This window comes from Dermacentor silvarum, chromosome 10 (assembly GCF_013339745.2).
Source record: "Dermacentor silvarum isolate Dsil-2018 chromosome 10, BIME_Dsil_1.4, whole genome shotgun sequence".
Taxonomy (NCBI): Eukaryota; Metazoa; Arthropoda; class Arachnida; order Ixodida; family Ixodidae; genus Dermacentor; species Dermacentor silvarum.
The window spans coordinates 95,201,671-95,223,952 of NC_051163.1; the positions used below are offsets into that span (position 1 = coordinate 95,201,671).

General features: G+C 43.8%; 2 protein-coding genes across 11 annotated transcripts in view; one reads left to right on the forward strand and one right to left on the reverse strand.

Moving 5' to 3' along the window:
* LOC119466316 (uncharacterized PE-PGRS family protein PE_PGRS20-like) overlaps positions 1-22,282 on the forward strand; it is a 1,297,174-nt gene that overhangs the window by 425,455 nt on the left and 849,437 nt on the right. For 2 of the 8 annotated variants that reach the window (XM_049656755.1, XM_037726817.2), the window contains exon 3: positions 6,932-8,095. The exons of 4 other annotated variants lie outside the window; for them this stretch is intronic. In XM_049656755.1, coding sequence (XP_049512712.1) covers positions 7,007-7,438 — 432 coding nt within the window. In that variant the 5' untranslated portion in view covers positions 6,932-7,006 and the 3' untranslated portion in view covers positions 7,439-8,095. Of the gene's footprint in view, positions 1-6,931; positions 8,096-22,282 lie in introns of those variants that run through there. 2 more of the 8 variants (XM_049656756.1, XM_049656757.1) reach the window with 1 other exon arrangement.
* The window catches only part of LOC119466319 (uncharacterized PE-PGRS family protein PE_PGRS20-like), a 1,091,962-nt gene that overhangs the window by 385,201 nt on the left and 684,479 nt on the right, over positions 1-22,282 (reverse strand). The window lies entirely within an intron of this gene.

Below are 22,282 nucleotides of genomic sequence, written 5' to 3' on the forward strand. Positions count from 1 at the left end.
CTCTCCCAAGAAACAAAGGACCTAATAAAGAAACGACTAAACATGAAAGTGTCCAACTCAAGAGATCAGATAGAATTTGCTGAACTGTCAAAACTGATCAACAAGAAGAAAGTAAGGGATATTCGAAATTATAACGTGGGAAAGATTGAGGGAGCCGTAAAATATGGACGGATGATTAAATCAGTTAGAGGAAAGCTAGGCATAGGACAAAGCAAGATGTATGCACTGAAAGATAAGCATGGTAATATTATCAACAATTTTGATGACATAGTAAATGCAGCAGAAGAATTCTATACTGACCTGTACAGTGCCCAAAATAGCCAAGCTACTTTCATTCGAAATAGTGATGAACCGGATACAGAGGCTTCTTCTATAACTAGCGATGAAGTTGGAAGGGCCTTGAAAGACATGACCAGGGGAAAAGCTGCTGGAGAAGATGGAATAACAGTAGATTTAATCAAAGATGGAGGAGATATCATGCTTGAAAAGCTTGCGGCTCTTTATACGCAATGCCTCACAACGTCATGTGTACCAGAGAGCTGGAAGAACGCCAACATTATAGTAATCCATAAGAAGGGAGACCTTAAAGAATTAAATAATTATAGACCCATTAGCTTGCTTTCAGTATTGTATAAAATATTCACCAAGATAATTTCCAATAGAATCAGGGCAACACTTCACTTCAGAGAACCAAGCGAACAGGCGGGCTTCAGGAAAGGATTTTCTACGATAGATCATATCCATGTCATCAATCAGGTAATCGAGAAATCTGCGGAGTACAATCAACCTCTCTATATGGCTTTCATAGACTATTAAAAGGCATTTGATTCAGTAGAGATACCAGCAGTCATAGAGGCATTGCCTAATCAAGGAGTACAGGAGGCATACGTGAATATCTTAGCAAATATCTACAAGGATTCCACAGCTACCTTGGTTCTCCACAATAAAAGTAGAAAGTTACCTGTCAAGAAAGGGGTCAGGCAAGGAGACGCAATCTCTCCAATGCTATTCACTGCATGCTTAGAAGAAGTATTCAAGCTCTTAGACTGGGAAAGCTTAGGAGTGAGGGTTAACGGCGAATATCTCAGCAGCCTTCGGTTTGCAGATGACATTGTCCTATTCAGCAACAATGGAGACGAATTACAGCAAATGATTGAGGACCTTAATCGAGAAAGTGTAAGAATTGGGTTGAAGATGATTGTGCAGAAGACAAAGATGATGTTCAATAGCCTGGCAAGGGAACAATAATTCAGGATCGCCAGTCAGCCTCTAGAGTCTGTAAAGGAGTACGTTTATCTAGGTCACTTACTCACAGGGGACCCTGATCATGAGAAAGAAATTCACAGAAGAATAAAATTGGGTTGGAGTGCATACGGCAGGCATTGCCAAATCCTGACTGGGAGCTTACCACTGCCGTTGAAAAGAAAAGTGTACAATCATTGCAATCTACCGGTGCTAACATATGGGGCAGAAACTTGGAGGTTAACAAAGGAGCTCGAGAACAAGTTAAGGACCGCGCAAAGAGCAATGGAACGAAAAATGTTAGGACTAACGTTAAGAGACAGGAAGACAAAGGTGTGGATCAGAGAACAAACTGGAATATCCGATATTCTTGTTGACATTAAGCGGAAGAAATGGAGCTGGGCAGGCCATGTAATGCATAGCATGGATAACCGATGGACCATTAGGGTTACAGAATGGATACCAAGAGAAGGTAAGCACATTCTAGGTCGGCAGAAAACCAGATGGGGTGATGAAGTTAGGAAATTTGCAGGCGCAAGTTGGATATACGCTAGCGCAAGACAGGGGTAATTGGAGATCGCAGGGAGAGGCCTTCGTCCTGCAGTGGACATAAAATATAGGCTGATGATGATACCTTCTTAGGAGGAGAAATGTTGCTTGCTGCAGGTGGACCTAAAGTCCCTAGATGTTTTAGTTTTTTTTAAACCAGACAATCTAGGGACTTTAAGTGGACCTAGCCTTGCAAATGTTGCCGGCAAATGCTCCGCCTTCTTAGTACGCTGTGTAATCAAGCAGTTATTATTACAAGTAACCAACATAGGTGTCGAAAATCAGCCGATGACTACTATCAATTCTCTTACTCAAGCTCTGCTTGGCACATCCGAAGAAAAACAACATCTGCGAAAAAATCGGACGGCAGAAGATGGCTTAGCCTTACAGCTCCCAAAAGTGGCATATCTAAGCCGAGAGCGTCGTCATTAAGCCTACGTTAGAAAAGCCACGCTGGTAAAGGTTATGAGTTAGACGACGGTCGAGCAACTGCTAAAGAAAGGAGGCTTACAGTAAGTTTACGTCTACTGCTCTCATTGAAAGAACCAAATGAGAAGACACCAAGTGATAAACGGCATGACGCCAATGCGCGGGTGACTCTTGGACCAGTATGCGCTGTATGCCAATTGTTAACTATCGACAACACATCATCTATGTTTACGGAAAGCGACATCTGGAATATAAAGATACGATATACAGACGCGATGTTAGAATGTAACCCAATCAACAAATGCAATGTGCAAGGAAATGATGAAGATATCTGCACATATAGGGTTCCAGGCGTATCCTGTAGGTGCGCTGGGTTACGGTTTATGAGATAGATGACGGTCGTGCAACTGCTAAAGAAAGGAGGTTACGTCTACCGCTCTCATTTAAAGGACCAAATTAGAAGACACCAAATCCTAAACAGCATGACGGCAATACGCGGATTAATCTTGGCTCAGTATGCGCTGTATGCCAATCGACGCTGGATGCCAAGGGTCATCTGGAATATAAAGATACGTTATACAGACGCGATATGACAATGTAACGCAATCAACAACTGTAAGAAAATGATGGAGATATCTGCACATATTGGGTGCCATGCGTATCCTGTATGCACGCTGGGTTACGCTAACCATGATAAGGACGCCAATATCGCAATCAAAATTACTTCTTGTACGTAAGTTTCTGTCAAGATGTGTGTGATTTTTGCCTCCACCTCTCAGCATGGTGTTAGATGTTGGAATAGCATGGTGTTGTGGATGTTGGAATAAAAGTGATTCTGACTCTGCCATCAGCTATTATTGAACTAAGTAACTACGTGGAAAACATTTCAGATGTGGTTATAGTATAGTTATAGCGCAACTTATTACGAACGTGTAGGCGACCCGCTACGCTATAGGACCATAAATGAGTCGAGCATGCTTTCTAGTTAGTGGCCGCTTAATACTGAACGCTTTGTATGCGGCCTAAAGTACATTAAAGTGACGTTATTGTGATTACAGACGTTTCGTTTTGAAATGTTTGGAAATAGGAACCAGGCGCATAATTTTGGGATTTCAGATATGCTTTTTTTACTCCGAGTACTTATACAATAGACAGAAAATTATTACTTCACACGCGTTCTTTGAGATGCGCTTTTGAAGTTTCACATAAGAATTCTCTAAAATTGTCTGAACAATTATTACAGCTATACATCCACTCAAGGTACCGGTGATCAGGCTATAAGTTAATTATCCCGATACATTGCGAATATTATATGCTGAAATAAATTGTTTAGGTATCAAAGCACTGAATATGAGCATATTTCTAGTGGTAACGAAATATTTAATCCACAGAGAAATACCAAAGATAAAGCTGACAAAAAAGGAATAAGGAAGCAGGTACCACAATGTGTATTGGAATAAATTCTGCTGGGGCGAGTGAATGCGTAGACCATTGGGTGCTCGATAGTGCAACGAAGATGAAAATTTCGCATAGTCGCATTATGTCATTTGATTTAGTGTTGGTTTCAATTGTGTTTTCATTTATTTTGCTTGCAAGCATAACACCACCGTGCAATCTTTCGGAAAAATCATGATTATCAACATGATCATCATCATTACACTTGTGCCTGTGAGCCTTTCGCCATCTTGTGGTAAGTACAGCCGACTTCACCAGGAATGTGACATTACCTCACTCGACGCCGCCCATATAGACCAGTGGCGAAGCATGTGCTTGCAGCAGTGAAGCTACAGAACCAAAGGAACATGTTTTATTAGAATGTAACAATACCTACTCGGCTATACGTTTAGGCTCCGCGTGCCTCCTGAAGCTCCTGGGCTCAGGGATACCAGGGGGAAAGTTAACATGGCCACAACAGAAACTAGTAAAGCGTATTGGAGATTTGGCAGCAGAAAAATAGGGAGACCACCACCAAGTGAGCGAACAAAGTTCCAATTAAGGGTTCAGAAACGTTTATGCAGGAAATTTAAGTTTGTAAAAGAAAAAAAAAGAGATATGTGTGACAGGTAAAAAACGCTGTTAGATCCCACGCCCTGTGGGAATCGATGTTATGCGAAGCAGTGTGCGGGGAGCCTATCATGTTAAGGAAACGACCATGAGAGCACCAAGACGTAGGCGGCTGTTTCATGACGTATTTTAAAAGCATGTCATGAAATTCAGTTCATGAGTCCTGAGGAGTCCCTTTGGCTAGACTGAAGAGACCTGAAGCCTTAGTCATGCTCATGACTATGACTTCGCCCATCAATCTTTAGCCTTTTCCTTCACATAGTACCACCTCCAAACCCATTCCACCGGTTTTTGAGTGTTAATCTTTTTTCGCTGAGTCATTGTCATTCTTGTGGAGTCATGATCATGAATATGACTTCTACCATAATCCCTTATTATTTATTCATTTAATACCGATGTCCGAACCCCTTTCAGTGGTTTTTGTGTGTTAATCTTTTGCGCTTTGTCATTTTCATTTTGGCGGAGTCATGATCACCACTGTGACTTCTACCATCATCCTTTAGTGTTTCATTTACTTAGTTCCTACATCCCAACCCACTGCAGTGGTTGTTGTGTTTTAATTTGTTTTGCTGTGTCATTCTCATTTTTTCCTTGTCAGGCTCATGACTTTGACTTTTACCATAATTCTCTAGGGTTTTCTTCACTTGGTACACACGTCAGAACTCATTTCAGCGTTTTTAGTGGTAATGTTTTCTTCCTGAGTTCGTCATTTCTGCTGAGTCATGGTAATGAATATGGCTTCTACCACCACCCTTTGGTGTTTCCTTCACTTAGTAAGTATGTCAAAACTCATTTTAGTGGTTTTTCAGTGTTAATCTTTTAATTAAGAAACATTTCTTGGTGAACATCTGCCACTATGACAGTATCTATCTATCTGTCTATCTATCTATCTATCTATCTAGCCGCCTATGTCTTGGTGCTCTCATTGTGGTATCGTTAACTTGGTGGTTACCAAAGTTAGCACAGTATGACGAGAGTGTATGACGAACATCAATGATAGGTTATGACGCGAATATCACAATATCACAACATGTGTGTCATGTACATGTGTGTCATGTAGGTCAAGAAATAGCTGCCGACGTCTTGGTGCTGTCATGGTCGTTTCATTAACTGGATAGGTACCAAAATTGGCATACTATGACAACAGTGTATCATGAACATAAGTGATAGGTCATGACATGAATTTCATGAAAAGCGCATCATTTAGTTCATGAAACAGCCAGAGTATAGCATTCTAAGCGAACTTCTCCGGTTTTTATTAAAGAGCTTCGTTTTAATCACAATTTAAGTTACTTGTTTTTGGTACCACGTAAAAATATTGAATGTAGCAGTGGTCATATTCCCTACGTTCACTGCCAATATAGCAGTGAACGTATGTCAGGAATGTGATCGATGGATATTGCGATTATATGTCTTTTAAGTCCCCGAATGCAATTTCGGAACACCGCTCTCGCAGCTTTCCTCATTAAGAAGGGGTGTGTTACATATCTTGCAAAGATTACACACTATGCTGGAAACATTCGTTGCTAAACGGCTTTTTCTTTGTTTTGTACAAAGAAACGAACTTTCGTTTCATCCTCTTATTGTTCTTAATTAGGCAATGCACCTACTCTGGTGCTTCACCGCAGACTTTCACTCCAACTTTTGCGTCCGAATGTCCACACTTTATGCCGACGCTAATAGAAGATTGATCCGCGGCGCGAAACAAAGGCAAGTACAATACATCATACGCGAGAGTGAAACCGCCTACTTCCGGAACACTCTGCTGCTACTGCCGGCTCTGGCTAAATGCAACGAGCTCCTAAAAAGGGAATTCTAAAAAACGCCACCAAAACCAAGAAGTATGAATGAATAAGCACATGTGCATATTCACGACCAACGCTGAGAGTGGGGCTATTATTTCAACAAAAAATAGCGCCAGAGTATTCTCCACGTGGGCTTTGGCGCAGGTGCGTGTAGGCGTGCTTGTTTGTCTGTGAGTATTTACGCGTGTGAATGCGCATGGTACGTGCACATGTGTCGGTGCGTCTGCTTTTCTATGCGCGTGCGGGCTTGTTTGTAAGTGTATGCATGTTTCTGCCTATGTCTCTTTGTACACGCATGGATGAGAGAACTATGGATGGGAGAATCATGGATTGGAGAGAAGCATTGATGAGAGAATCAAATGATTAGAGGAAATCACACGCACGCACGCACACACACACAGTTCGTCACTGAAAGATTACCATCCGTAGTGTCTGCCATAATAATTTCTTTCGTTATTACTCATGGGCGCTAACACACTGCACTCAAGTGTTCGCAATCTGTGGAGTTCGTCCTCGAGAGCACTATATGAGTGCTTACAAAAGGACTACACACTGTTCAAAGCACTAAATCACTACCGGCTCTTTCATGGAGCTTAGAACTTCCGTTCACAAAACGACCACATTTTTAGTCATTGTAAGGCGAGGTTTTTCCAGCTTTTCGCTACCTGAAGGCAATCCTCGCGTTACAATCGAATACCGAAATTGATTTGTCTAAAAAGTGAAATGATGCACTAAATTTTATTCGAGTGAAATGTGCGAGTGAAAGCGGGCGAGGGACGCACGCTCTCACGGGGATCGAACGCACGGCAGAGAGCAAAAGCGATAACTCTGTCGTGCAAAAGTTGCAGGGGGCCAAACAAACCCAGGAGGCAAAGGAGGCGCCGGAAGCGCAGGAGCCCCAGGAAACCCAGGAGGCCATGGAGGCCATGGAGGCAACGGAGGTGCCGGGGGCCCAGGAAGCCCAGGAGGCGCAGGAGGTGCAGGAGATGCCGGGGCCCCAGGACTCGCCGGGAGCCCAGGAGGCGACGGAGGCGATGGAGGCGATGGAGGCCAAGGAGGTGCCGGAAGTACCGGAGGCGATGCAGGCCCAGGAGGCGCAGGAGGTCCCGGAAACCCCCCCGGACGCACAGGACAACCCGGACGCGCAGGACGCCCCGGGAGGCGATGAAACATTTAGCTGCGACACCAAATGCGTATCTTGCGACCGGGTAACTGGCGACTCAATCTCTCCCGCGAAAAGAGGAAAGCAGGAAGGCAGCGCTGGAGGGATGGGGTGCGGCTTCTACTCTGCCGCAACTGCGTACTTGTACTTTGCTCGGCTGCGAGCAGTCGCGCGCACGGTATCTTGAAAGTGATCTCCACACGGCTCTTAGCTTTGTATGCGCTGTGCTTTCGTCGCTCAGTTTCCGTTGAAGCAGTAGACCGCATGAACCTTCGCTCGCTGTGGCCGCGCTTGCTGAAGCCAGCGTTTTGACAGTGGTCTGCGGTTGTCGAGTGTGTTCTATTCATGTTCGCTTGTGTGCGCTGACACCATGCTTGTTCATTCAGTTAGTAAGCGAATGTGTCCAAGTTTATGCAGCCGATAAAACTACTATCCTTACTCCGCATAGCTCTCTACTAATTTGCTATCGTAATTGCTGCTTCGGCTTTCTGGCGAAACTGCAACTTTTTTATGCACCCGGTTGTTTTGCGTTACTTTGGTGGTTTTCTTCTTTTTGTTTTTTGCTGGACGCAACAAAATGTTTTGCTGGACAACAACAAAATGAAATATGGCCAAAGCATTGCCACATCTGGCCAGGAATTGCTCACCCACAACTTTGTCTAGAACTCCTTTACATGTTTTTTTCCGTTTCGGACAGCTCTATCCAGCTCTCAAAATGGTTTGTCAGACAGCATGCGAACTGCTTTCCCATTTCAAAATCTTCTGTCTTGCACAGTCTGAACTTTCCCGAAAATCTTCAGCAGTCAAGTTGAACCTCTGCAATAAAGTTTTTTGTACTTTGTCATAGTCTAACGATTCTTCTGCTGGCATCCAGCCAAACACCCTCACGGCCTCCCTTACAAAACACAGGCTCAGGGCGCTCGCCCACTTGCTCTTCTCCCAACCACTGGACGAATGAGATCTTCTCAAAGCGATGCAAATACGCATCTAGGTCATTCCTTCGCTCATCGAAAGGCGCCATTAGTTTTCTGGGGCAAATTTCTCGCAGTCTGGCAGAAGGTGAGTCGGATGACGCCAACCTTGATGTGCTAGTTGCTTCAGGGGAACCCGCATTCATTTCCGCTAGCTTAATCATCGCCAAGATTTCTTTTAAATGCGAAGCATTTCTTGGCAAACATTTGCCACTTTGACCATATCTATCTATCTATCTATCTATCTATCTATCTATCTATCTATCTATCTATCTATCTAGCCGCCTACGTTTTGGTGCTCTCATGGTCGTATCGTTAACTTGGTAGGTACCAAAAGTTGCATACTATGACAACAGTGTATGCCGAACAATAATGATAGGTCATGACATGCGTGTCATATAGGTCATAAAATAGCCGCTTAAAATGACAATGACCCAGCGAAAAAGCCGGCAGATCCCACGCCCTGTGGAAATCGATGTTATGCGAAGTAATGTACGCGGAACCTATCAAGTTAAGGAAACGACCATGAGAGCACCAAGACTTAGGCGGCTGTTTCATGACCTACATTACAAGCATGTCTGAGGAGGCCTGCCGGCTAGGCCAAAGAGCCCTTAAAGCGAAATACTTAGTCATGCTCATGAATATGACTTCGACCATCAATCTTTAGCCTTTTCCTTCACATAGTGCCACCACCGAACCCACTACATTGGTTTTGGAGTGTTAATCTTTCGCTGAGCCAGACAATTTTGCTAGGTCACGGTCATGTCTTTCTATGGCTTCTACCATCATCCTTTACTGTTTCCCTCACTGAGTACCCAGGTAAGAACCCATTTCAGTGGTTTTACAGTGTTAATTTTTTCTGAGTCATTGTAATTTTTGCTTAGCCATGCTCATGACTATGACTTCTACCATCGTCCCGTAGTGTTTCCCTCACTTAGTACCCCCATCAGAACTCATTTCAGTAGTTTTTCAGCGTTAATGTTTTGCGCTGAGTCATTGTCGATTTTGCCGAGTTACGCTCATTACTACCACTTCTACCATTATCCTTAAGTGTTTCCGTCACTTACTACCCACGTGAGGAACCATTTCGGTGGTTTTTGTGTGTTAATGTGTTTTTCACTGAGTCATTATCATTTTATGCGGCTGTTTCATGACATACATGACACACACGTCATGAAATTCATGTAATGACCTATCATTTATGTTCGTCATACACTGTTGTCATACTATGCCAATTTTGGTAAATAGCAAGTTAACGATACCGCCATGAGAGCACCAAGACCTAGGCGGCTAGATGGATACTGTCAAAGTGGCAAACGTTCGCCAAGAAATGCTTCGCATTTAGTATGGATCTCGGCTGGCTATGTAATGCGTAGGATGGATAACCGATGGACCATTACAGAATGGGTATACCAAGAGAAGGGAAGCGCAGCCGAGGATGGCGGAAAACTAGGTGGAGTGATGAAATTAGGAAATTTGCAGATGCAAGTTTGAATCAGCTAGCGCAAGACAAGGGTCATTGGAGATCGCAGGGAGGGGCCTTCGTCCTGCAGTGGACATAAAAATAGGCTGATGATGGTGATGATGATGATGATTATAAGGCTCATAAGAGGGAAAGGTCGGCGTTGGCGTGACCTCGATGTTCCAAAAGTGAGCTAATCAAGGCACTTCGTGACTCCAATGAACCCAAAGTTCATTAAGCCAGAGTGAATTAGGGTAGAGGTAATTAGGGCAAAGTTAACTAAGGCAGGAATTAGGAAATAGGAAGGAAGGAATAAATTAGGAAAGCCCACTAAGCTTCAACAAAGTCACTTCCTCACCAGAACAGGAACTGGCCTCCCTGGTGCAGAATTCGGCTGCTGCCTCCCTCATGATTCTGCAATTCACCCGTGGCCCTCAGTCCCCAGCGGCTGCGGAACACCTGATCAAGGTGGCGGTTAGACATGCGACGCGGCAGAGGGTGCTAAGAATCTCTGTGTCTGGATAGGCCGCCAATGGAAACTACCTGGCAACGTTCAACACGCGCACCCTATCGAGTGAGGCTAGCTTAGCAGGACTATTTGAGGTATTATCAGACATTACCTTTGATAATATTGGCCTTAGTGAGGTGAGAAGAATATGTGACGCTTATACAGTGCTGACTAACGGCCAGGTAGCAGAGAATTCAGAGTAGGATTTCTAGTACATAAGGACATAGCGGACAACACTGATGAATTCTAAAGCATTAATGAGAGGGTAGCAGTCGTCGTAATACAGCTGAATAGGAGGTATAGAATGAAGGTTGTAGAAGCCTACGCCCCAACCTTCAGTCCCGATGATGAAGAATTAGAACAGTTTTATGAAGATGTTAAATTAACAATCAGAAATGTGCAAACAGAGTTTACTGTAGTCATGGGCGACTTCAATTCAAAAGTGGGTAAAATGCAGGCTGGCGAGCAAGCAATTTACAAGAACACATCGATTCTTGGAGCACTAGAGGAGATATTTTGGGAGAATTCGTGGAAAGGAACAGGCTCCGAATAATGAATACCTTCTTGAGGAAGCGCTGCAACAGAAAGTGGACCTGGAAAAGCCCCAATGGAAAAAGGTAGGGTAAAGGTAGGGTAAAATGAAGTGACCGCAGGCTAGTGAGGTCTAGGATTTTTCTCAGTTTGAAGAGAGAAAGAATAAAGTTAGTCATGAACAGGCCAAACTAGAAACAGTAAGGGTAAAAGCAGGCCAATTCAGGCTGGTGCTCGCAATCAAATATGCAGCTTTAGAACAGGAAGGTAAAGACAACATAGAGGTTATGAATGAAACCGTACTTAGGTTGATCTCAGAAGCAGCAATTAAAGTGGGAGGCAAGGCACCAAGGCAACGCGTAGGTAAGCTCTCCCAAGAAACAAAGGACCTAATAAAGAAACGGCAAAACATGAAAGTGCAAACATGAAACACAAAGAGCGATGGAACGAAAAATGTTGGGCCTAACGTTAAGAGACAGGAAGAGAGCGGTGTGTATCAGAGAACAATCGGCGACAGCCGATATTCTCGTTGACGTTAAGTGGAAAAAATGGAGCTGGGCAGGCCATGTAATGCGCAGGATGGATAACCGGTGGACCATTAGGCTTACAGAATGGACACCAAGACAAAGGAAGCGCAGTCAAAGACGACTGAAGACTAGGTGTAGTGATGAAGTTAGGAAATTCGCAGGCACAAGTTGGAATCAGCTAGCGCAAAACAGGGGTAATTGGAGATCGCAGGGAGAGGCCTTCGTCCTGCAGTGGACATAATATAGGCTGATAACGATGAAGATGATGGTGATGATGATGATGGTACGAAAGCACAATTAGGTCGACCCTCGAACATGGTTGACATTTCCGCACAAGTTGATAAGAAGAATCTCTTTTATGAGCATCAGCAATTTTTGCGTGAATCAAGAGAAAAGCTGAGCAGAGGGCGAAACAAATACGCCCCCACATCAATTTTTATTATACCACAGTTTCAGCATTTGAATTTCTCTGGAATATTCTGCGGGGGGCATTTCGCAGCGACAAGAAAGCAGCGTGCCATGCAATTATTTAAACCACCGATACAAGTATTTTGCTATGCCAGTGGTTCACTTGCTGGTTTGCAAATCACAAGCAAGGGCAGTTTATTTCGTAACGTCGACTGACGCAACTGTATAGCGCTCTTGGAAGAAGTGCTATTATCTATTGCGCATTTCCTAACTGAATCAGATCCCAGAAACCTCCTAGGATGTATTCGCAGGCATCACCTCCTTGAATTAAAATAAAAGGAAAAGAAAGCAAGCAGGGTGAAATCTCGCCTTTACTGTGTCTGTCTGCACCGAAATGTTGACGTAATTACGTCAACATTACGAGAGGAATTACGATGACAATAATACACATGAGCAACTCACAAATAAATGGAAGTCACCCGGCATGGAAAACTGCTGAACGCAGTGGTGCGCAAACTGGGTGGCGCAAAAAATTGATGTACGCGAATATAAAACGTGGTCAAGCTCAAAAGTTGGGTTAAGACGGAGCGGCACGCGTCCGCCTGCAGCTCACTGGTTGCTTACGGCAGGTTTGTGAAGGTATATACGACTACGAGAAGGCAAACTGGGTATCGCGTAAAACGATCGAATTAATGTCAGAGTTTGGGCACTGGCTGCTTGTTCGCTGCCGTATTGCACCTAGGCTGTTGCGAGCGAGCGCAAGCACCATCTTAAGGCCGTGCGAAAGAGTACCTGCCTGTGCGCTCCTGTTCCCAACAATTTACAAAAGCCCGTGTTATAAAAAAGCCCGACTGGAAAGAGCGGGAAGGTGCGATACCCGACGCCCTTCCTCATCCCACCGCTGTCCGGAAAGTCACTCTTATTTTTCAGAGCGAGCTTTCTTTCGGACTGTGACAGCGCAAGCTTTCCTCGGCCTTTTTTGTCGAGCAATAAGTGACTTAAGTGACTTATGTCATGGAGACATAAAATTCTGCGGAAGAAACTTGCCACTCATGTCGTGACTCAGCAACTGAGCAAAGAGACAGATAAAATCCGCGTCTATTCTACCCTGTGAGAGTGCACCGAAGCTGGTGCGGACGTTAGGCAAGTGCCACCACCCAAAAAACGTTAGACGACGCCAAACAAGCACTGCCACCACACGCGACGCCTTTCACGTGCTCACGTACGCATGCGTATGTATAGCATAAATTCTCGTTATTCTAGGCGGTCCGCCAACAGTGAGTGCCTTTTTGAAATAAAGAATGTTTGAAAGTAAAAATGTGAAGTTCGACTTACAAACAAGCTGAAGGCATGATAGCTTCGGATTGTTATTCGAATATACGAGAAAACAAAACTGTTACGCTGAAACAGAAGGAAAATGCTCTTTTCCAGCTGCCGTTTGAGGCCTCTCCGAGTGGCCGCGGTCGCTAGGTGGCGGTACCATTACCACATACATCCTCATTCTTGGACACTCCCCGGCTAGGGCAAGTGCATTATTGAACTAATTGAATTTCTCAAATTAAGATGTGTCAGAAAATCCGTAAAGTATGACTTAAGCCAACTTAGAGACAAAAGAGCATCGGATTGTAGTTCAAGTATACGAGAAAACAATTCTGTTACGCAGAAACTGGAACACAAACCCCTTTTCCTGTTGTCATTTCTTTTATAAGCACAGCAAGAAAAGTCCCGACCAACTAGAGGCTAACACCTGCGCTGTAAAAACAATTGCAGAATCCAGCGATTCCTTCGGCTCTGAATAAATTTACTGTGACAGCAGCTTCTTCCACACAGAACACCACCATTTGTGTAGTTGTTGTCGTCATCGTTGTCGTCGTCGTCGTCGTCGTCGTCGTAGTAGTAGTAGTAGTAGTAGTAGTAGTAGTAGTAAGTAGTAGTATTTGTTGTCGTAGTTGTTGCCACCATCTTGTCTTTTCATCCCTACTGTGCGGGATCGAATGGACAGGAAGCCAGCGGTTATAATGTTCCCCCTTGGGGAGACTGCGGTAGAAGTTGAATGCATTGTTTTAAAATCGGAATTAGAAAAATGAAATATATAAAATACTATCCACATATTCCTGCATCTATTATCAAGCTAGATCTAGCTTTACTAGTTAAGTTAAAAAGCTAATCTACCTTTTTGTTTCGATAATTCAGTTTCCATCATTCAGTTCAGTATTCATCATTCATTCACAGCTGAAGTTAAACTAAAGTAGGGTCACTCCATGTCAGGTTGTTAACCTTTCCCAGTCTCTAAGCATCAGCTACCTTTTATTCACCGCATACGATCAGCCTAAATTGAAACGTCGACCCGAAATAAGCTTAAATATCGCATGTTACGTGTAATTACATGGAAGTGCGACATTTATTTGCTCTGCAGCTCCTTTCGAGGCGGAGAGTAGTATCAAGCATATGTGTCTTGTGGACGGAATTTAGCCAATATTTCAAATGCAAGCAAACGTGAAAATGAAACAACATACAAGTAATATTCAATTTGTTCCCACTAGAATTTTTGCGCATCGTACTTGAATCAACCTCAATCAGAGGAGATGGCAAAGAGTGCGCTAGGGCTAGTGCAGTAAAAATAATTAAATAAAAAGAAAAAGAACTCAGCTGCGCGTTCTTACTGAAACCTCTAACCGAACAGGATATTTCCAAGAGGCCTACGTAGCTTGGACCCCGAGACAAAAGTCCCTGGCGGGCAGTGGCGTACCAACCATTTCTCGAGTGGGGGGGCAAACCGCAAGTAATCCGACCTTTCTCTCTCTCTCTCTCTCTCTCTCTCTATATATATATATATATATATATATATATATATATATATACATTGTGAATTGCTATTACAGTACGCGAAAGAGCCTAGAAATGCGTCTATCATTTACTTTTATATTTAACAGCCATCGACCTATTTATCAATCACACATGGTGAACCATGGCGGCCCGCAAAATTATTTGAGTTTGCATTTATTTCTTGTAACTATATAAAATTTCAAGATGATGCAGTGACAAAAGGCAATGAGTGTCTCACACAGGTCTCGGATTCCGCCAAGTATATATAGCCGCAGTACAGCGCACATAAGAAATGCACATCTCTTACAGCCAATTTTACTAATTAAACAAAGAATTGCATTTGGTTTTGAAATATACATCATAAGTGTATCTTTAGTGGGGTAATAGTATTGTCGAGGGTCTACTCAACGAAGTACAATCAACATATACTACTTGCAATATCCACTAGAAAAAAAAGACAGCAGATGTGTGCGACCTTCGAGAATTATAACCCGGTTTCCAGCCAAGTTGTTTCTTTCGAACAGTTGCGATAAAACTTTCAATTTGTCGCAATTATATCGCATACAATAAACAGTTGGCCGTATATGACTGTTCCGTTTGAAACTTTCGTCCCCGTGTAATGCTTTGGAGCACTTCTTGTTGGGACTTTTAAAAAGCCAGTAATTCATCAACACATACATGTTACTTCGCCATAACGTTACCATGGTGTCCTCCCTCCTTCCATTTCTGCCTCCCCCCGTATTCCTTACTCAATTTCCGTTAGATTTGATATCGGTTGAGTTCACAGTCCTTCGAGAGCGATGGCATAATTTCTTTGTTCATAGAACACCTTCATAAAACGTACGCGTCCTTTATTTTTGCTAAGCATAAACGAAATGCCTTGTTTAGTTCACCGAGGACATCTTTGAAACCAAGTCTGAACGCACTATGACGCCTGAAAATAGAGACAGAAAAAAGACGACTCATTAATTATTTCCAACGCTTCTAACTGGACCAGGAATGTAACAATTTTATCGCACCGTGCAGTTTCCATGCCCCCCCCCCCCTCCCTTTTCCACAAAATATAAACCTGTTGTAACCTACAGCTATGTCGGGACAGTGGGAAGCACAGCTGATAGCTGTCATATCACGCGCTCTAACACTTGAATAAGAAATGTTTTACAAAGGCCGTGTTTGATCCAACCGCCTTTAACTTTGCACGGAGAGTTTCCATAGCATACCACCAATCTTCACTAAATTTGGTCTTGATGGCTATTATAGTTCTGCCAGGGCAGCCGGCTGAATTCTTCCCCGCTCGTTGGACATGCTCATAACACGCTAGAGTGCTTATACCTAATTTATTGCCAAAGCTCCAATTACCCATCTACTACTCTGAACTTCACCTACACATCACCTATTAACTTGTCCTTACAGTCACCAAACATAATTAAGCTGCCGCCTTGAGTTGGGTGAGGACACCAGGCGAACCTAGTATATCACGCCAGACAGTGTAAAAAGAAATAAAATAATACGGTACAATAATTATTGGTAAGGCTTCTAAATAAGCCAGGGACGTTAAAATACGCAACGCATTCCACTTAAAGCCTGTCTATTCCTTCAATGTATAAAATATCTGAAACGCAGAGTTCTTTTGGGACATTGGGAAACCTAGCAGCAGCATGATACTTTCGAACACTTGGTTACAATTTTTTTAAACCTGTATTTGATCAACAAGCATTTACCATCGCACACAAACTTGGTATTTTGTTTCACTTATATTCTCAAAATTTTATCTCAGTTGTAGTTGTCATTATGCCAGCACAGCCGTCTTAGTTTTACACCACTCGTAAAACAGGCTAATAACGCAATGGACCACTTGAATACGCATTCTACAGGAAAATGCACATTTAACCCACACATTTGGAACATTGCCTACATATTACCCATTCCATCACCCTAATTATCCGCAGATGTAAACAAGATACCTTGTTTAGCTCACAGAGGACAGTGGAGAAACAAACTAAAATCTCCTATGATGCACGAAAACACATGAAAAACGAGGGTTCAGTAATTATCTGCATCACTTGCTTTAAAGCAGGAAATTTAAAGTTTCGCAACGCACTGCGCTTAAAATTTTCTCTATTTTGACGGAATTTCAACCGTTTCTCGTACTGTTCCTTTAGGAGTCTGGGAAACATTTCAATTAGCAACGTCTTGACACCCTGGAACGCTTCAATTAGTAACTTTCTACAAAGGCTGTAAAGAACCTACACAGAATAAACATTTATCGCTGGTCACTCAGAACATTACTCCGTACACCGAATAAATAACTCCGCATAGTACTCCGCATAGTTTACCTAGAATACCGGGGGAAAACAACTGAATGCCGTGTATAACGCATAAAAATTGGGAGAGACTATTCAGCAACTGTCTTCGGGAGCACATAAGCAACCTACACGGTGCAAAATTTCGATACACGCCACCAAAAAGTGACCCTAATTTTTTCACAATATGAAACATCTGGTGTTTTGCTGCTGTCGGGGAAACAAGTAATAGTGCAGCTCTCATTTGGAAACACACTGAAAATGAAATCTACAAGGTGAGAAGTGACACAAGCCTTTAGAAAAAAATTAAAGTCAGTGTTCTATTGGTGTTGAAATGCCCTTCGACCAAGGACATTTTCACGAACATGTCTACAATAAGTCGTGATCACACAATCACACAGTGAAATTCTACAGTTATACCTGTAAGAGAATTGATTATATTTTTGATGGTGATAAGATACTGAGACTGCAACGATGGGCAGGCCATTTCTGGACAGAGATTAAATAGTTCCAGCATTTGAAAACCCACCGATTTCGTATAAGGCACAGCTGTCGTTGGGCGCGGCTGATTATAATTGTTTATACGGGCCTACCCCTCGCCAACAGGGTAAATATGGCAAGCTTATTGTGTTTTCAAATACAGACTTATCGGCCCCAAAAGCTAGGCATGATCCAAGTAGCGCAAGCTGACATTTGTTAGGGCGGGAACTTCCCAGCGCCAGGCCATCTCCGCAACGCGAGCGTGTATGGCGAATCCCGCGCGTCGTCCGCTACAGTGTGTCCCGAGGAGGCGTGCAGCCTCCAGCTTGCAGCCAAAAGTGCCCGCTTTCAAAAGTGGGGGGGGGGGGGCAAATGGCATACTTTGCCACCCCACTTTTGAGAGCGGGGGGGGGGGGCAAGTGCCCCCCTTGCCCCCCCCCCCCCCCCGGTAGATACGCTTATGCTGGCGGGCAACGAAGAGGCTCACGCCGCAGCCCGGGTGCATACAAGTCAGGCTTTTCTATCAGAGGGCACCAAAAAGGTGACGATGCCGAAAGACATCCCCGAATGTGTACACCTATATTCTAGAGCACCATAGACTTGAACGAAGAACGTACCCACAACCTCAACTAATACTCAACAGAGAAGACACCGTTGTTTTAAGAACACTACAAGCGAACCACTATTTTAACAGTATCTTATGGCATGGGGTATCTCTAACGCAATTTCCGTACCTCTGCACCTCTGCGGAGTCCCGGGCACCCTGCGCCATATGGTAAAGGAGTGCAGGGGACCCGCTGGAACCCTGCAAGAACTGAAGACGGGATATGGTGCAATAGTCGAAGAAGAGGACACAGAAGGGGACAATGAAGTACTGTGGAAGTTCATGCTGTCATGTCAAGCCAATGATGATGAGCGAAAGCTGGGGGACCGGGACAGGATTGCACCAGGAGCCCACGGATTCCTAGAATGAGACAGCCGCCTACTTGAGGGCGAAAAGAGCAGATTTTTATATCTAGCGCTCTCGCTAGTTTCAAGTTTATTGCGAGTTTTGACAACACATGATTGCCGTAGCTCCGGAGCAAAAGGCGAGACCATGCATGCCTGGCTAGGCTCCTGTCGACACCAGCACAACAGACGACAGTGAAAAGAAAATAAAATAAAAAAACGTATATATATATATATATATATATATATATATATATATATATATATATATATATATACCTAACACTCCAACCCGCACGCACACACACACACACACACACTCACTCACATATCACTACAGCACAATAAGTATAAATAATGCAAATAAAGCTATAAACGAACAGCAAATCAATTATGCTGCAGATACAGAATGGGCAAAGCAAAATGACAGGAAACAGTCTTCCAATACATGTAGTTGCATATCAGTCAACCAGCAGTAAAGATCATCAGAATAGAGAAAGGTAATTGTCGAGCCCAAATACAGTTTCGATTTCTTTCTTAATGTTGAAGGAGTTGGAGAATGTCTCATAATATCAAATAAAGCATGCTCACTATTAAGTAAATTAGGAATCTGCCGCTGTAATAGAATATTGCCGTAGTCCTGGTTTTCAACTTAATAAAGTTCTTAACTCTTAGGATGTAATTAGTTGTGGTATTGTTGTATTTAAAAAGAAAAGTTGTCACGGTTACTTGTGAATTCTAAACATGTCATTTCGGGTAACTTTTGTTTCTATAGACTGCTGACACTCAAAATACTGTCTCGGTGAAAGTACTAAGAGTTCTGCTCATACATCGATAGGTTGTGAACAATATGCGCACATGTTTGCTTCATTCAGAATAGTTTCCATGTTAGCTTTAGAAGTGACGCCTCAGATAAGTAGACAGTAGTGGAGTCTAAAATGAATAGTGGAAAAGTGCAGCTGCCGCTTAAATTGATACTAAACAAGAAACACGAAGTTCAGCTGGAATAAAAGAGGGACATTCAGGAATGCATGCAGGTTTTGTTGGGTGCAAAAATATGACTTATTAGTGGAGAAATTCGTAAACAAAGACCAAATATCTCTTCTTCAATTTCTCTCACTCCAGATTCGGCGCTGAAGCAGTGTCATCACGAATTTCATTGCTCTCAGCGAATGAGAGGGCGCCATGATACGTCACCTCTTGCATAAGCGGATGAGGCTCTGGCTGCATCATAGGCTGCATGGCCGCTGCATTTGCGTTCGTTCCGACTTTTGCTTAGGTGTTCTGTGTCCGCGATGGATACCGTTGCTCACGTTGAACCTTGCAACGAAGAGCTCGCCTGGGAAGCAGGACTGCACTTCAGCGACTTAGTGGAACGGAGCGCGAAATGATCATCCGTGTTCACGCGGCAGGTGTTTCCGTCGAAGGAAGGCGAGGCGTACGGTCCGACAGGCGACGACGTTCCCGATAGAACAAGCGTAGAAAGCTGCGCGCGTACTCGGTATAGTTTTTTCGTGGCTTTCTTTAATGACATTCAGCGCTTACCGAGCCGCCAGTTTGCTCCTGCGGGGGCACTAGTAGGAGATTTGATAAAGGCGACAATGAGGGAACAGTTGCTCGAGAAAAGACTGGCCTCTTGGGAAGCCAATAGACTTTTCTAGGGCAGGATTATACACATAATCCGAGGGCGAGAAATGCAGAGAGCACAGCATCGGTTTCTCTGGCTCTTTTGGCGTTTTATCATCGGCAGAGTACTGTGCCATTACAAACGCCGTAGCTCATCGCGCGGCACCACCTGAAAGGACACAGTCGGGTCAACACTGCCGCTGCCCCTGAACAAGCTCTTGGTGCCATTTATACAGCTTTAACCCAGCACACACGATGCATTTTCTGGCTGTTTCTCAGGAAGTCAGCATTTTTCGAGCCACGCAACACGCAACCAAGCACTGCAACACTGTAGCCCGGAACGCGCGCGATGATGCATAGATCGAAAACGAAACTAACACGACCGCATGTAGCGCTATGTCATTCTTTATATACTTAATTTTGCGTTAAACTTGGACTTCCTCGCTTAAAACAGTTTAAAAAGTTGGAAATGCTGTTTATGTACGTTTAAGGTGTATTTCATTTTGCTTTTATCTTAACAGCGATAAATCGCTGTCGATAAATCGTGACCGGGCTGCGTTTCTGATCTCCGACGTCACGAACGTGTAGTACAGGAAATACGACGGGGCGTCAGCACCTATATTTCAGTTTGTCGCTTTTTTCTCACTTAGTAAACCTCTGTTCACAGTAAGCATGGTATGACTGTGATCGTGAAAAGATAAACTACCATTAAAGCTCAACTTCCGGTTTCTCTTTAGTGTCCGTTTAAGTTCTAAAGGTAATTCTGCTATGCTACGTTTAATATGACTTTCGTTATGCATCAACCATAGATTTTCACGGAAGAGTACACCGAAGAACTTGAACTGGGAAACCCTTCCAAGTGGTTGCGATTAAAATATTAAAGAATATGCAAACCTAACTGGCTAGTTGATATGACCATAAACATTATACTTCTTTAGCGTTTAGGTTTAGCTGATTAGGCGATAACCAAAGTGAAAGAAAATTTCACCAGTTATAATAAGTGGAATTACAATAGCGGTGTTATCAAAGGAGGAGGAGGAATAAACTTTATTTGTGTAGCAGACTTGTGAGACCTAGGTCTCTCTACCTAGATGACGGCCTCGAGCCCTTGCGCTCTGGCGGCATCTACGGCCTGCTGGATTGCCTAAAGTTGGTCTTCCGGTGCAGAGCTGAGCAGCGCGGTCTCCCACTGCTCTCTGGTCTTGTGTGTTTTATTCTGTGTGGGTGTCCCAGGACAAGCCCAAACGATATGTTGTAAGTCCGCCTTTCTTTACAGAATCTGCATCCATCGGTGTAAAGTTCTGGATAGCAACGGTGGTAGGCCACCGGGTTCGGATATGTTTCAGTTTGCAACAAGCGCCATGCTCTCGCTTGCCGTCTACATAGGAAGGAGTGTGCCGGGGGAAAACGGGCCCTGCCCAATTTATAGTGTTAGGTTATCTCGGTAAAGCTGGTCATCCGGTCTCTCGCCGTTCGCTGTATTTCCGTGTCACCTGTTCGGTCCGCAGTTCTCGAGCCAGGTTGTGCGCTATTTCGTTCCCGGGAAGGTAGGAGTTTGCGGGTGCCCATATAATGCAAACATCTCGATCTTCACGAAAGTTGGCTAAAATTCTTAGCGCTTCCGGCGCGATTCTTCCTTTGGCATAGTTGTTGACGGCGGTCTTGGAGTCACTGACTATGATGTTGGCCTCCGTGGAGGCTATTGCCAGTGCTAAGGCAGCCTCCTCCGCCACCTCAGCCTTTCCTGTTTTTACAGTGCCATTAACTCTGGAGTCACCCTCTAGACTGGTAGCAACTATCGACGTACTATTTGTGTACTCCGCCGCGTCCACATAGACCACGTCCCTAGCACTACTGAATCTATTGTGGAGAGCTGTCGCTTTTTCGATTCTTCTATATTCGTGAAACTCCGGGTGCATGTTTCTGGGGATTGGGATTATTGAGAAATATTTCCTTGTTTTCCTTGGAATGTCTCCCCGCAGTCCATGCTGTGCTTCGTAGGATACTCTGATGCCGTCTAAGATGTGTCTGCCGGTCAAACTCTGCGTAAGTCTTTCATACTGCGCCACTTTCTGGGCCTCAATAAGTTCGTTTAATCTGTTGTGCACGCCGAGTGCTAGCAACCTGTCGTTTGACGTATTAGATGGAAGTCCCAAGCCTTGCTTTTACGCCCTTCTAATGATACATTCTATCTTGGCTTTCTCCGCAGCGTAGAGCTTAAGGTAAGGGACCACATATACAATACCACTGATTACGAATGTTACTACTAATCGAATAAGATTGTGCTCTTTCATACCATAGTTCCTGTTTCATATCCGCTTTATTAGTCTAATTGTTTCATGAACACTATTATCCAGTAGTCTAATGGTTTCTCCATTATGACCGGAGTCCTGGTCATAATATGCGAAGTCTTATATGCGGGTCCCAGTATTCTTAGGCTC